Genomic DNA, 16,771 nt, shown 5'->3' with positions numbered 1-16,771 from the left:
CCGTTGAAGCTTCTAGTCAGGAGAAGCAAGTGGCTCATTCGTAAAATTCAGTATGCCAGTCAGCTTCCACTTGCTGGAGCCAGCTTGTTCTCTGTGCCAGGGAGTGTGAGGCCTCCCACCCCTGTCCTGTCTCCTAACCCTTCAGAACTAAGCACTCCTCTGCCTTTCACCCTCAAGAGCATAACCGGTAGGACAGAGAACAAAGTTCTGATCAGCCCCTCTGGAGTCAGACACTGGCAGCGGAAGGAAGGAGACTTACTGAGGAATGTTAGTTCATGCCCCTGAGCACCTGGCACAGTCAAGACCAGGACTGGACAGAGGATATGGAACCATCCTGCCATTCTAGTCTCTGCTCTGACAACTAACAGAGCCTTTTGACTCTTGCAGGAATATACTGGCAAGCAAGTGCTTTGGTTGACTTTTTTAACCTGATGAATTATCCTGAGTGACCAGCATGTTGGACATATGTGTCCACAGTTTCTATCACGAATTTTTTATAGTGAACAAGTCACCTCATTTCTTTCTCTTCCTTGAAGGCACAAGTAAATTACTGGGTTTGAATCCCATAATTCTAAAATTGATTATTTTCTCTTCAGCTTTGGTACTTTGCCAGAACAACTTCAGACAATTTAATTTGGAGACCCAGAAAAGGTAAGGTAAAGGCCCTCCCGTTGATCGTCGATTTGCTCGAGCGGGCCCAGTAACGTCTCCATTGGAGACTTTGTTGTTACTGTGTCTGGCATATCGAATACTCTCGGTAGCTTGCCGGGCTCTCCGAGAGGGGCGGAGGAATCGAACTCGGGTCGGCCATGTTGGCCGCTTGTAAGGCGAACGCCCTACCCGCTGTGCTATCGACCCAGAAAAGTCAAAATAAATAAGTAAACCAACTATGTACACATGTACACATGCCAACATCTTTGTAAACATTTCACCTCAACTACAATAAGTTAATAGAGCAAAATACTAAATAAATAAAGAAAAGAAAAATAAATTAACTGCCATCATAATTGTCCCATTTCTCAAGGCCCACAGGCTTTCTAATGTATGGGTCGACTTCTAGAAAGCTGAAATCATAATCAAGTGCAGAAGTAATTGAGGCTTTCCAACTTTTTCCTGTGATCTCAGTCTTGTAGATCCAGTCATCCTGGGTCTTCCTTTGGCACTGGGGCTGTTTCTGCATCCTAGATGGCAGGACTGCAAAGTTGCCATCAGCCAGGCAGGTGCTAAGGATCTCCAAAAGGGAAATTACTTCTTGTCTAGCCCACCTCTTCATCCCCTCTCTTCACCTCACCCATTGCTTGCAAACTGGGTTTTGTAATCTAAAGACAAGATTTCTTGTCATCATTCAATACTGTCTATTGTTTTGCCTCTGTAGACAACAAATGAATGAGATCATGTGGTATTTACCCTTCTCCCCCTGCTTTATTTTGTTTAGCATTATCTCTTCCAGTTCCATCTATTTTTCAGGAAACCACATGATTTTATCTCCTCTTGCAACTGCACAGTATACCACTGTGTACACAAACCACAACTTCTTTATCCATCCATCTGTCCTTGGACATTTTGGTTCCCATATCCTGGCTATTGTACTATATGCTTCAGTGAACATAGGTGTACATGTCTCTTTAAATTAATGTTTTTGTGTTTTGGGGTAGATGCCAAAAGTGGAATAATTAAGTCACATGGAGTTTTATTCCTGTGTTTTTGAGAAATCTCCATACTGTTTCCCATAGAGGCTGAATAAGATGATTCCCACCAACCATGAAGGATTCTTTTCTCACCACATCTCTGCCAACACTGGTTCTTTCTGAACTTTTTGGTATTGGCTGTTCTCACTGGTGTGAAACAATATCCCAATGTTGTTTTGATTTGCAATTAACACTTGTTCATGATGTCTGCCTCTCGTCCGTGTATCTTTTTCAGGAAAGTGTCTATTCAATCCCCTCTCCCCATTCTTTTGATGGGTTTGATGTTTTGTTGTTGTTTGTTGAGCTCTGTGTGTGCTTTATATACCTTGGGTATTAACTCTTTAACCGATGTCATCACTTTTATATAATTAATTTATAATTGGTTTACCATATGATAGAATTTCAGGGGGTAATTTATACCTCTGTAAGTGTAAAGCACCACTCCACCACCCAAAAGACCCTCTTTTTCTTCCACCCTGTTCTTCCTTCCATGTGGTGACTAGCATGTTTTCTATGTATGGAAGTTACTCTGTTTTTGCCAGTTGTTCATGTCCACACATGAGGTAAACCATCCTAGAATTATTTTTTACTTCCCCATTTATTTTACTTGGCATAATCATCTCAAGTTCCATTTGGTCCCCAAAAGCACAATTTTATTATTTTTAAAAGCAGAGCAGTAATCCACTGAGTTGACAGCTTCCATTGAGTATATAGCTTCTCTGTTGTGTCATGTATCCATCTTCTTTATCCAGTCAACTATCGTTGGTCATTTAGGTGGGTACCATATTTTTTCTCTTATGAATAATGCTTCTGGGAATATAGGGATGCAGATATCACTGTCACTGTCACTATCCTCCTGTTGTTCATTGATTTTTCTCAAGCGGGCTCAGTAGCGTCTCCATTTTTTGAGACTTTGTTGTTACTGTGTTTGGCATATCAAATACGTCATGGGGAGCTTGCCAAGCTTTGCCATGCGGGCGACATACTCTTGGTAGCTTGCCGGGCTCTCCGAGAGGGGTGGAGGAATCGAACTCGGGCCGGCCATATTGGTTGCATGCAAGTCAAATGCCCTACCTGCTGTACTATCGCTCCAGCCCAGGGATGCAGATATCCTTTAGAATTTGTATGTTTTTCACTTCTTGTGTAAATGTCTAGGATCAGTATCACTATGGAATTTCATATGGAATATGGAATATCATATAGAATTTCCATTTTAAGTTTTCCATAGGTGTTAAACCCAGGGACACTGGAGGCAGGAGGGGCCAGGCCACTCCTTGCCAGGTCTGGCTTGAGAGTACAGGTTTGGTTCAGGTCTAGTGTGTCTGGGGACCACCAACTTTATTGATAAATCCTACCATTGGATACCAGTCCTTGAGCAATCTGAGAATCACATACTTTATTCCTCTGCAAACATTGATGCCCCGCATCTCCCAACCATCTCCATCTAAAATCATAGCTGCTCCTCTGAGATCCTTTTCAGGCTCTACTCCTGCTCACAACTCCAGACCAGATCCCTCTTGACTTACCCCATCTTTTCTTCAAAGAGAAATGAACACAGCACTTAAGCTGCATATTTTATTCAGGGAATAGCCTCTCTGTTCTCTCCATAATGCCTGATCTTGTGTTGTTGGTTTTCAGCAGGCTCATTAAGTGACATGAATATCTTCATATAGGCATTCCTTTCACAGCATACTGATGTTCCTTAAGCCAAATGTTAAGCTATACGTGCTAAATGAATTGTGAAAATACAAATAAATTGCTGTGTATATAAGAGGTGTCAATAAATATATTTTGAGATTAATATAGTCCCTGAGGGACACTGATAGTGAACTGGAAGGTCCCATCTCCATACGATGACAGCAACATGAAGAAACAGTGCAAATCCCCACCACGAGGAGTGGATGAAAAGAGCCAAGAAGTCTCCACATGGAATACCCACAAATACAATCTCTCCGATAAAAAATTCAGAGATGAAATGATGAGGACTCTCAATGAACTCAAAGAAGTGGCGATACAGGCATCCAGTCAATTAAAGGAGGACATAAAAGAAATAGTGGGATGGATAGCCAATAAAATACAGGAAGAAACGAGCAGAAATAAGAAAGCAACAACCAGAAATGTCACTAATAAAAAATTTGGTAGATGAAATTAAAAACTCAGTGGATTCCCTAACAGTAGAATGATAACAGCCAAAAACAGAGTCAGTGAGATTGAAGATGAGCTGCAGAAAGCATACTGGAAACAACATACAATGGGAAAAGACCTCAAAATAGCTCTAGCGTGAATCAGAGACCTAGGGGATAAACTCAAGAGGAACAACATAATAATAATAATCAGAGTGCCAGAAGGACAGGGAGGCAACCCTAATGAAGTAGAAAACCATTAAAGATGTCATTGCTGAGAAGTTCCCATTGCTGGAGAATGGGGGCATCCAGATCCAAGGAGCCCAAAGGGCACCAGCTAAAAGAGACCCTAATAAAAAGACTCCAAGACACATCATAATCAAAATGACAAATACACAGATAGAGAGAAAAGACTGCAAACAGCAAAGTCAAAGAAGGAAATCACATACAAAGGAGCATCCCTTAGATTTACAGCAGACTTATCAGAGGAAACCATCTGACCCTGAAGACAATGGTGTGATACAGTGAAAAAACTCAATGAAACTCACCAAGAATACTTTATCTGGCTAAACTCTCATTCAAACTTGAAGGATTGATGCACTATTTTATGGATAAACAACAGCTCAGGAAATTCATAGACTCATAAACCAGCCTTAAAGAAGGACTAAAGGGGCTACTCTAAGACAAGACAAATACCTACAAGCACAACAAACCTCTACAGAAAGATAGCACAAAACCCCATGACAATAATCTCTCTCAATGTCAATGGTCTAAATGCACCAATTAAGAAACACAGAGTGGAAAAATGGATTGAAAAACTGAACCCAACATTCTACTGCCTACAAGAAACACATATGAACAGTCAGAGCAAACACTGACTCAAAGTCAAAGAATGGAAAACAATTCTTCAAGAAAACAACTGTCAGGGCTGGAGCAATAGCACAGCGGGTATGGAGTTTGCCTTGCACGCGGCCAACCCAGGTACGAATCCCAGCGTCCCATATGGTCCCCTGAACACTGCCAGTAGTAACTCCTGAGTGCAGAGCCAGGAGTAACCCCTGTGCTTTGCCGGGTGTGACCCAAAAAAAGAAAAAAAACTCTCCAAAAAGCTGGGGTGGCCATACTAGAATCCAACAACATAGATTTCACGCTGAAAAAATAATAGAAGGAACAGAGAAGGTCATTTTTAATAAACAAGGGATATGTACAGCAGGAAGAAATCATGCTCCTAAACATACATGCACCCAATGAGGAACCAGCTAAATATGTAAAACAACTGCTAATAGATTTCAAGGAGAATGTTGGCAGCAACACAATAGTAGCTGGAGACTTCAACACTGCCTTATCACCTCTGGATAGAGCAACAAGACTAAAAATTACCACAGAAGTACTGGCTTTGAAGGAAGAAATAGAAGAGAGAGGGCTAATAGATATATACAGAGCTTTCCATCCCCCCAAAATCTAAATACACAGTCTTTTCCAGTGCACATGGGACATTTTTCAAGATAGACCACGTGTTGGGCCACAAAACTACCTCAACAGAGTCAGGAATGTAGAAATTGTATCAACTATCTTTTCAGACCATGATGCACTGAAGATAGAAGTTAAATCGCACATAGACGTGGAGATTCAAATCAAACACTCAAACAACACTCAATTAAACAACTCAGTGTTGAACAATGAGTGGGTCAGGGATGAAATCAAGGAAGAAATCAAAAGATACCTGGAAACAAATGAAAATGAAGCTACCAGAACTTATAGGACAGAGATAAAGCAGTGTTAAGGGGAAAATTTATAATTCTGCAAGCATTTCTCAGGAAGGAAGAAAGGGTCCAAATAAATAACTTGACTTCACAACTTAAGTTCTTAGAAAAAATCCAACAAAAGGAGCCCAAACCAGGCAGGAAGATAGAAATAATAAAACTTAGAGCAGAAATTAATGACATGGAAACCCATCAAACGATCTGAAAGATCAATGAAACCAAGAGCAAAAATAAACAAGATTGATAAAATAAACAAGATTGATAAGCCACTAGCAAGACTCACAAAGAAAGAGAGAAGAGAGGAACCTAATAAACTGAATCAAAAATGAAAAGGGGGACATCACAACAGAAACCAAAAACATTCAGAAGATCATCAGAGATTACTTTCAAAGTCTATATGCCATGAAAAATGAGAACCTAGAAGAAATGGATGAATTCCTGGATTTCTATAACTTCCCAATGCCGAGCCAAGAAGATTTGGAATGCCTGAATAACTAATTACTGCCAAAGAAATTGAAACAGTAATCAAAAGTCTTCCCTAAAACAAAAGCTCAGGTCCAGATGGACACACTAGTGAATTCTTCTAAATATTTAAAGAGGACCTATTGCCAGTTCTTTTCAAGCTTTTCTAGGAAATTGAAGAAACAGAAACACCCCCAAACAGTTTCTATGAGGCACATACCACCCTAATACCAAAAACAAACAGAGACACCACATAAAAAGACAATTACAGACCAATATCCCTGATGAACATGAAAGCAAAAATCCTCAACAAAATATTAGCAAATAGAATCCAACACCTCATCTAAAAGATCATACACCACAACCAAGTGGGATTCATCCCAGGGATGCAAAGATGGTTTAACATTCGTAAGTCAATCAACATAATCTATATATCAATAAAAGAAAAGACAAAACCATATGATCATATCAGTAGACACAAAGAAAGCATTTGATAAGATCCAGCACCCAGTTATGATGAAAACTCTCACCAAAACAGGAATTGAGGGAACTTTACTCAACATAGCCAAAGCCATCAACCACAAGCCCAAGGCAAGCATTATCCTCAATGGGGAAAAGATAAGATCCTTCCCTCTAAGTCAGGGACAAAACAAGGATGCCCACCCTCACCACTTGTATTCAATATAGTACTGGAAGTACTTGTTACAGCAGTTAGGCAAGAAAAAAAGATATTAAAGGCATCCAGATATGAAAGGAAGAGATCAAGCTCTCACTATTCGCAGATGACATGATACTATATGTAGAGAATCCTGAAGTCTCTACCAAGAAGCTCCTAAGAAACAATAGACTTGTACAGTAAAGTCACAGGCTATAAAATCAATACCCAAAAGTCCATGGCTTTCCTATATGCAAATAATGAGAGAGGACGGATTTTTCTATTGGGCTCTTCATGTTGGAAGAGAAAAAGGAGAAAAATTTCTTGTGTGAGTCCTCGGCTCTACCCCTGCTTCCACTTTGTGAGTCCCTACCTCCCTGGCCTCCTTTACATAGTACAGGAGGCCACATGTAAATGTAAGGTCATGAAGGCACTGCTTCATGAGGCTTCATATCTTTCTGAGAAAAATGTAACCTCCAAACACAAAACTCTCAGAAAAGGCAAATAGACAGTGGATCAGGCATCTACCTTGCATGCAGCCGAATCTGGTTCAATTCCCAGCCCCATGGGAAGAAAGGGGGGGAAGGGAGGTGGGAGGGGAGGAAGGAAGGAAGGAAGGAAGGAAGGGAGGGAGGGAGGGAGGGAGGGAGGGAGGAAAGGAGGGATGGAGAAAGGGAGGGAGAGATGGAAGGAGAGAGGAGAAGAGAGGAGAGGGGAGGAAAGAGAAGGAGAAGGGAGGGGAAGGAAAGAAGGAAGAAAGAAGAGAGGAAAGGGGAGGAGAAGGAAGGGAAGGGAGGAAAGAAGGAAGGAAGGAAGGAAGGAAGGAAGGAAGGAAGGAAGGAAGGAAGGAAGGAAGGTTGGTTTCAGAAAAGCTTACTCTACTTCTGAACACACACAGGGCCCTGGTTCCCTGCTCCCCAGAGCCTGAGTGCATTGTATAAACTAACTCTGTTGATCTAACTGCTTTACAGAGTACTGTGACACAGAGAAGGGCACATCTTTGGGGGATCCAAAGTGATGGGGTAGGGATGGGCCTCTGGAGCAGAAGAGACCTCACATAGTCAGAAACAAGTAATCTCTTTAGGACTTAGTGGCACTCTCATTCCTAAAAAGGTGTGGAAAAATGCATGAGTGTGTTTTTCTGAAGAGTTTTTGCTTTGAAAAGATTCTCAAAGGAGTCATTATACATTTTTTTTTTTTAAATACCACTAAATTTTTAGGTTTTGTTGCAGTCCAGGATGATAAGGCATCTGTTTGCATTGCAGAACAAGTTTCTTGGAAGTACAGAGAGCTCTCTCCATAGAGATGAAATTTGTGGGTTTTAGGAGGGAGGTTCTGTTTGGCAGAACATTGGCTCTTTGGCCTTAGCCCTGCTATAAATGAAGCTTCTATGGAGGAAAGACCATGAACCTGTGGGATCCATAAGGTACATGATTTCCTTTAAGCGCTTAGTAGATTACATTATTTATTTATGATATTCCCTAAAACCACGTGATTATCACAAATGATGCTATTCAAATTTCAAGTCAATACATAAAATCTTTGTATTTTCCTCCTCAATCAGTTGTGTAAACTTTATTTTGAATATCATGAGAGCTCGCACAGCCACGATCGTAAAGTTCTGGATTGTAAATGGTTCGGTTCCAGAGGCAACTCTGTATCACACTAATCCATTTTGGGATTCAGTTGGGAGTCTCTGGGCCAGGGCTGTTGGTGGACTAAGATGGCGCCTCAAGGCAAAACTTGTGGGCGTGACAGCCAGTCTGCTGGGTAGGTGGGGACCCAGGGAGGGACAGCCCGATGCCTCTGCTGCCATGTGGCATGGAGATTTAATCCTGGAACTCAGATACCTAAGCCTTACTTGTGGAAGCTTTTGGTCACTGGGATTCCATTTGGAGTAGGTGGGGGCACTGCACCTGCTCCATCTGAGGTGCCCTGGTGAAATTGGGTCGGTATGGGGCCTGGAGAGATTGCTGGCTCTGTGGTGTCTTCCAGGACTCGCTGCTGTGTCTCTGGGACAGAACTGTTGGTGCGCCAAGATGGCGCCTGAAGGCAAATTGTGGCCATGACAGGAATAATCCGTTTAAAGGTTAAAATCAACTGTGGAACCTGAGATCCCTTGCACAAAATGAAACTGATGTCATATATGTTTCTATAATAATTAGAAGAAACTTGGAAATAAATTTGTTTACCTGTATTTCTGTATTAATATCAAGCAGCAACCTATTATCTGAGTTTGGTTCACTCAGCATGATTATAAACCCATTGAAAGTTCCTATCTGGTCAAAAACATTGTAAAGTAAAGTAAAGGCCCTCCCGTTGATCGTCGATTTGCTCGAGCGGGCCCAGTAACGTCTCCATTGGAGACTTTGTTGTTACTGTGTCTGGCATATCGAATACTCTCGGTAGCTTGCCGGGCTCTCCGAGAGGGGCGGAGGAATCGAACTCGGGTCGGCCATGTTGGCCGCTTGTAAGGCGAACGCCCTACCGCTGTGCTATCGCTCCAGCCCAGGAATGTAGCTGGTTGGTAGAGTACTTGCTTTGTATGTGTGAGGCCCTGGGTTCAATTCTTAGCACTGCATGGTCCCCCCAGCACCATGCTGGGAATAGAGCCCAAGCACTGCAGGGTATGGCCCCAAAATGAAACAACAAAACAAAATGACACTTAAAGTGGCCGTTTCTTATCAAAGAAATACAGTTTAGGCATTAAAGTTATAATGCCCTATATGGTACTTTATACTTTTCAATTTGATTCAGGCCACCAGATAACCAAACCATTTTTCCAAACTTTCCACTCATAAACCTTTGTTATTCTCATTTGTTTAGGAATAAGCCAGCACCATGGACTGGGGCACCCTGCACACTTTCATCGGGGGTGTGAACAAACACTCTACCAGCATTGGCAAAGTGTGGGTCACTGTCATCTTCATCTTCCGGGTCATGATCCTGGTCGTTGCAGCCCAGGAAGTGTGGGGTGATGAACAGGAAGACTTTGTCTGCAACACTTTGCAACCGGGATGCAAGAACGTGTGCTACGACCACTTTTTCCCTGTGTCCCATATCAGACTGTGGGCACTACAGCTCATCTTCGTGTCCACGCCAGCTCTGCTGGTGGGAATGCACGTCACCTACTACAGACATGAGGCAGCCCGCAAGTTCCGGCGTGGGGAGAAAAGGAATGAGTTCAAGGACTTAGAAGACATCAAGAGGCAGAAGGTTCGGATAGAGGGTGCCTTGTGGTGGACCTACACTGGCAGCATATTCTTCCGGATCCTCTTTGAAGCCTGTTTTATGTACATGTTCTACTTCCTTTACAATGGGTACCATCTGCCCTGGGTGTTGAAATGTGGGATCGACCCTTGCCCCAACCTTGTAGACTGCTTTATTTCCAGACCCACCGAAAAAACAGTGTTCACCATTTTCATGATTTCTGCATCTGTGATCTGTGTGCTGCTTAATGTGGCTGAGCTGTGCTACCTGCTCCTGAAAGTGTGTGTTAGGAGATCCAAAAGAGCTAAGGCGCAGCGAAATCCCCCCAATCATGCCATGAAAGAGAATAAACAGAATGAGACGAACGAGCTGATTTCAGACAGCGGGCTGAATGTGATCACAGGCTTTCCAAGTTAAACGTTTCCAAGGAGAAAGCTGCTGCTGACTTGACGAGGCTGGGGTCCCCTCCGTGAACACAATGCTGACCTAAATTTCCCCTCTAGGCTACCGATTTTGCCTTTATAAATAACTTTTACATTACTTGAGTTAACTTTTTGTAGGATAGCTGTAATATGCAGCAGAATCTCATAAGTAGTCCAGCTCTGAAAACTAAGATTGCCAGCTGTGCCTTAGAGTAACTGGAATGGTCTGTTTTAAGCAGATCTGACAAAAAGTATGAAACTATTGTTGTTGATAAAATTTGTCTTTTACTAATAGAAGATATTTTTATAGGATTGAATGTTTTAGTTCTGACTTTGAATTTATATAAAGTATTTTTGTAATGCTTGGTTCTTACTTGGAAAAGCATGTAATATTGGCTTTAAAATTGTACTCTAAATAGCTATTGAACTTACCTAAATCTTCTTTTGCTGTAAATATTGTTTTCACATGTCTGTTTGCATTAACACACTCAAAAGCCATCTTATACTCTCAAGGTGACAAGTGGTTGTTGCACAACATCTTTTACTACTTTCTGACTGGTGACAGCTCTGTGGAAGTGGAATCTTTAAATTGGCTTCTTTGTAATCCTTGTAAGCAGCTGACACCTGAACATGTTTGCCTCAATTAAAACCAGTTCATTGTCCATGCCTTCAGCTGTAGTGTGAGTTTCTGTGCAGTAGAGCAAGTGTGTCATCATGTGCAGGAGAATGAGTCGCTAGATGATTTTGCTGGAATCTGTTTACTGACATGAGAAGGCTCCAGGAAGGTGCGGGGAGTGAAGGGGCAGGGAGGTGACTCTTATTTTTTCACATCCAATGATCAAGAGTAGGGGTTAGCATCCCATCTCCCACCCCAAGACATTCCTTTGCAGAGAGGCTACCATGCTTTAGGACATGGAAAACATCACTTGGCTTCATCCAGCCTTAATGGAAGGTCAGGAAGTTTGTCAGTAGTTCTCAAACTCTGCCTCCGAGGGTACACTCTGCACTCCTTGGTCTCTGCGGCACTGGGAAGCGCACTCACGGCTTCACACCTTTGGTGGAGAAACCTTTCCCCAGGATGTCCAGATTGTACACAGACGCCTTTAGTGTATTGGTGAGCAGAACCATACCTCTGGAGTAGAGTCTGTGGAATTGCACGGGCCCCTCTGCTGGGAGAAACCTCATCAACAGTGAACACAGATATGGGTTTGATCTGGCATGGTGATTCCAGAGTCTTTCTCAAAAAAAAAAAGTGATTTTCTTTTTCTTCAGATCCCAGAAAAAAATCCAGTTTTTACCTATAAATATATTCGTTTCACTCTATAAAAAACCAGTAACTAACTTTTAACAATGAAGTCCAAATTTTCTATCCTCACACTGAAAAACTGTTGTAAGCATTAGTAATCCAGTTGCCCTATACTTTTGGGAGGAGAGGGGTTTACCACCCAAATGGTGCTCAGGCAGTCGTCGGGTCCCACAGTGATTGTCAGCCAAAAGGTCCAGGGGTTGCGAGGTCATGGTGCTGCTCAGACCCTTGGTGCAAGATACCCACACCCACTGCCTGCTGTGACCCAACCAGCGCCACTGCAGCAACTCTGAGCTTTAGCCCCTCACCACTCACACCAAATCAAACCACTTCTTCTGAGTTTCTTCTTAAAGTTCTTTCTGTGATTGTTTTCTGTGACCTGAGATAGTCACTGCCGTCCTCCAGATAAGAGCTGAAGTCAAAACTAGTAAACTCCTCTAGATGTGGAAGTTGAGCAAGCGCAGGCTGGCTGGGTAAAATGTAAGGAATGCTTCATTTCCCTTATCTTGTCCTTCCCTGAAAAGCCTATGCCAGGAAAACAGCATGTAAGCAGCTCCCTTAGTAACAAATCTTTTAAAGTGAAAAAAATTATTGTACTGCAAAAGACCTTTAGAAGATTAAAGAAAAGCTAGAATGGAAAAAATATTTCCAAATCGAGTATCTGTGAAACAATTCATAACTAGACTATATAAAGAGTTCTCAAAACTCAACAATAGAAAACAAAAGTAAGATTTGTGTTGGAATATTGAATACCTGAAACAACTATTATGAACAATTTTGTAAATCGGTGTTTTTTTTTAAAAAATCACACCAAAGAAAGAAAGAAAAAACTATTTCAGATTAATTTGTCAGTCAGATCTGAAGGAAGATCTTATTGAGCGTCAGGGATGGAGCCCCAGGTGGTGTGCCGTGAACTCGCCTGGGAGGAGGGCAGAGGTGCAGGTCTGTGCACCCACAGTACCTCCTTTGGCTCCAGCCCAGTAATGGGAGAGCTGGTGTCCACTGCAGCACCAAAGTTGTATCCAGGCTGCCCACCTGCTTTCTACAAACACCACCAAGAGTGGGCATGTTGAGACCCTCCCAAAAAAGCTCTAGGCCCATTCTTGCCCAGCTCTCTGTGCCCTGACAACATGGAGGTGCCAAAGCTTCCACAGGTGCTATGGGGTGGGGCCAGCTCTGCACTGCCCAGGGCTCAGCCTTTCTGTGATACCAACTGGAGCAGAGTTGTAAGAAAAAGCCAGATCACGAGTCTTCCCTTCCCCACACTCGCCAAGCTCTGGACTACTGGCCAGCACATGCTTTATCAGGGAGGAAGAGTGGTAGACCAGCCACCTCACCTGGCTCCAGGTCCCCAACTGGTCTGTGCTCTCCTGGCTGCCTTTCGGTTGCCTGCTGTTTGATTTTATGGTGGTTCCAGGTCTCTGGTTGTACTTATTCACATGATTGGGCAGTGTATAAACTGCATCATCCAGGCAGCAAAAGTTTCCTTCCTAATCAATAATAGCTTGAATGGAATTAATGAAATCCATAGAGTTGGAATCACTCTAATATGTTAATATGTTTGAGATTTGGGTGTTTTATTTTTTGTTTTGGTTTGGTTTGGGGGGTCTTTGTTTGCTTGCTTGGTTTTGGATGCTGGGTGTTGGGGCCACACCCAGAGGTGCTCAGGATGTATTTCTGGCTCTGCACTCAGGGGTCACTCCTGGCAGAGCTTGTGGTACTGGGAATTGAATCTGGGTCAGGTGTATGCAAGGATTACCCAGTGTGCGATAGTTTTGGCCCTGATGTGACTCTTTAATCTTAATTTCCCTTTCTTTTTATGATCTTGTAACTTTTTATTTTTCAGAAATTGGGTCATTTATCTTCCGGAGTTTCTCAGAGTCTGGGATTTGGTGGTTGTATATTCCCTGCCATATTCTTCTATTCTTCATATTTATTTTCTATAAGCTGCAAAAGCTCTCTTTTCTGCCATTTAGGTTTGTCTCTCTGGGGTACTGTTCACTACCATTGCATAACTCCTCCTTCATTACCAGCTGAAAAACAGTGTTCAGACTAATTTCTTAATCTGTCACCCAGACATGCCAGTGAAGACTATGAGCATGTCAAATTCACCATTGTCCCTAGATTACAAAACAAAAATGTCAAGGAAGGATAGAAAGGTAAGGGGAGGGGCTGGAGCGATAGCACAGCAGATAGGGCATTTGCCTTGCACACGGCCGACCAGGTTTCGATTCCCAGCATCCCATATGGTCCCCTGAGCACCACCAGGAGTAATTCCTGAGTGCATGAGCCCGGAATAACCCCTGTGCAACACTGGGTGTGACCCAAAAAGAAAAAAAAAGAAAGAAAAGTAAGGGGAGCAAGAAGAGGAGGTCTGGAAGGTAGCACAGGAGCAAGAGGGAGAGGATTTGGGTCTGTGATGTAGAGGTGAAGTATCTGTATTATCTAAACCACTAGACCCAGCCCTACCCAAGCATGGGACCCAGGGTACAATAATTAAACACGTGTCTATTGAGGAGTCAGGTTGGGTGGTGGAAGGGCACCTGGGTCATTGGTGCAAGGATGAGGTCATGGGTTGGTGGGATGGGAGGTGGGAACATTGTACACCTGAAATCTAGGGTAAACAGTGGGTAGCACTTGCCTTGACACACAGCCAACCCGGGTTTGATCCCCAGCATCCCATACCCTCTGAGCACTGCCAGGAGTGATTCCTGAGCACAGAGTCAAGAATAAGCTAAAGCATTCCTGAATGTGCTTCATCCTCCCCTCAGTCCCCTGAAAGAAAAAAAAGAACTGGCAATTTCTGCAGCCCAGTTTTCTGCCAAGCCCAGTTTGTGCCATCAGTGATAGGAACTTAAATTTCTATGTAGGTCTTCTTTTGCTGTAAAATACCTGTGGTAAAGTTTTCCAAATAAAATGCAGGTGGGAGACAGCTCAACAGATTGTTACAGGCTTTGCCTGCCAGCCACCAGGCTCAGTCTCTGCACTGCACAGTCCCCAGAACCTCACTAGGAGCAAGAGCCAAGCCCACTGCATGTATCCCCCTAGCAAAAATTAATTCTAATTAAAAGATAAAATTTTCTGGGCCAAAGCAATAGTATAGCAGGTAAGACGCTTGCCTTACATATCCAGGCTTTACATACTTAGGATTGCTTCACACCCCATATGATTCCCCAAGCCCTGCCAGGAAGGATCCCTGAGTGCAGAGCCAGGAGAAACCCCTGAATACAGCCAGGTGTGACCCAAAACACCAAAATATTTTTTAACAAGTGGATAAATATGATGAAAAATTTCTTCTGGTGCAGAAAAGCAGAGGAGAGCAAAGACACTTGAGGGAGCTATGTGATGCCTGTCAGCTCTTATCTTCTCCTCCTTGTTTTGCCAGCCTTCCCAGAGCCCTTTCCTGCAGCCCACGGTAGCCTGGCACCTTCTCTCACCACCAGGCATATGTCTAGTGCCTCACCAGACTCCTAACTGGCCTCCCACCTCAGCAGCCAGCACCATTTCACTAAGACCCGTGTCACTGGCACAGAGACATGTTTCACTCCACATGCATGTGAAGTCAGCTATGTCTGACCTGAGTCAGACCCCTGACCTGTGTCAGAAGCACCGGAGGATGGAGACACAGGGGTTGGCCAAGGTCTAACCCAGCAGTGGAATAAAGTCTAACAAGGGGAAAACACAGAGGCAGTGGCGAGGGGCCCCACAGGGACTGTGCGAAGTTACCATCCCATGGGCAAGCCCCTGGGGAAAGCTAGTTGGCTGGAATTAGGCAGCAGAGGGGGTGGGCATCCTGGGAGAGGAGCAGCAGGAAATGCACAGGAAATGGTTTAGGATGGGCAGGTCCCAAAGGATGTGGGAGAGAACTGTGGCAGCAGATCCTGAGAGGATACAGAGTGCTCTCACTCTCTCACTCACTCTCTTTCTCCCTCTCTCCCTCTCTCTCCATTTTTCTCTGTCTTTATCTCGCTGTCTCCCCCTCCCTGCCCCAACTGCATCCACTCTCCCTGTATGAATGTTCTGTCCACCTATCCCTATCTGACTAAGCTCGTTCAGAGTCCTCACTCCCGAGATTCCCCCTAACCTCACTCCAGACTGACCACTGACTCTTCCTTCTCCCTGCACCCATCAACCCTCGTTCTCCACCCTCTGGGGTCACTCTGGGTGCAGACCCATGGACCAGTAAGAGTTGATCCCATTCACTGCCCCAGAGATGCCCCTTCAACATCAACAAATGCATGTTTAATGGAATGGATCCTAGACACTAATCCCTTTTCTTCTCCAGCATAGCTGGCAGAACGGAATGCTCTAGCTTGCCATGCTGAGGGGAACATGCTGGTAGCTCTCTAGGGCCTTGGGAACAGCTCCCTGTGTGCCAGAATTGCTGTTGTCATGGTTTCTCCACCACTAGGAGTGGGTAGGTGAATGCTGATTAAAGAACAGAGCTTGGCTGGCCAAGGCCTTTTCAGGTCACTTTAAGAGGGAAAAGAAGTTGGTAAAATGACAGAATCCCTTGAAACCATTGAGATGTCAGAGCCCAGTGGGAGAAAACTCACCAAGATGATAGATTGAATTTATTTTGAAATATCAGTCAAAAACTTTACTAATGACAACACTAAAGACTTCAGAGGTACATACATAATCAACCTAAGAAATATGAAGGTACCTGTTAACCTAAGTGCTTTCTTTTTTCATTTTATTTTATTTTTATAAAGTAGTTCACAGTATTTGATTATATTTAATATTAGAGCACCAATCCCACCATCATTACACCTCCCCACCACCATATTTCAGATGTTTTCATCCCAAACGCCAATTCTTGCCCCAAAACGGAACCAAAATAGTTTATTTTATATTGTTTGTTGTGAATAAACCACTGAAAATGATTCCAAAAAGTTTTCTTAGAAAAAAATGTGTGAAGATTGATGTATTACAACCCAGGAGCCATTAAGACCTCCTATAAGAGATTACTAACATGTTGTTAAAGGTTGAACCTTGTGTTCTTATATAAATATAGATATAGATATAGATAGATAAGTGTCTGTAAAAATATATTTCCCTCTAAGATTGGTTGCCTTCTACTTTAAAACCCTCCAAATGTGATGCACTATTCTTGGAATATTAGTTGTAATATTAGTGGTG

General features: G+C 43.2%; 1 protein-coding gene across 1 annotated transcript; it reads left to right on the top strand.

The window, feature by feature from the left end:
* The first annotated feature begins 9,517 nt into the window (after positions 1-9,517).
* Positions 9,518-10,328, top strand: GJB6 (gap junction protein beta 6). Its single transcript, XM_056132809.1, has one exon. The coding sequence runs from the start codon at positions 9,533-9,535 to the stop codon at positions 10,316-10,318; it is 786 nt and encodes a 261-aa protein (XP_055988784.1). The 5' UTR covers positions 9,518-9,532; the 3' UTR covers positions 10,319-10,328.
* Positions 10,329-16,771: the final 6,443 nt, after the last annotated feature.

The sequence above is a fragment of the Sorex fumeus genome, unplaced genomic scaffold, assembly GCF_029834395.1.
Source record: "Sorex fumeus unplaced genomic scaffold, SorFum_2.1 ptg000095l, whole genome shotgun sequence".
Taxonomy (NCBI): Eukaryota; Metazoa; Chordata; class Mammalia; order Eulipotyphla; family Soricidae; genus Sorex; species Sorex fumeus.
The sequence above is the reverse complement of the archived record's forward strand: the minus strand, read 5'-3'. Positions and strand labels throughout refer to the sequence as shown.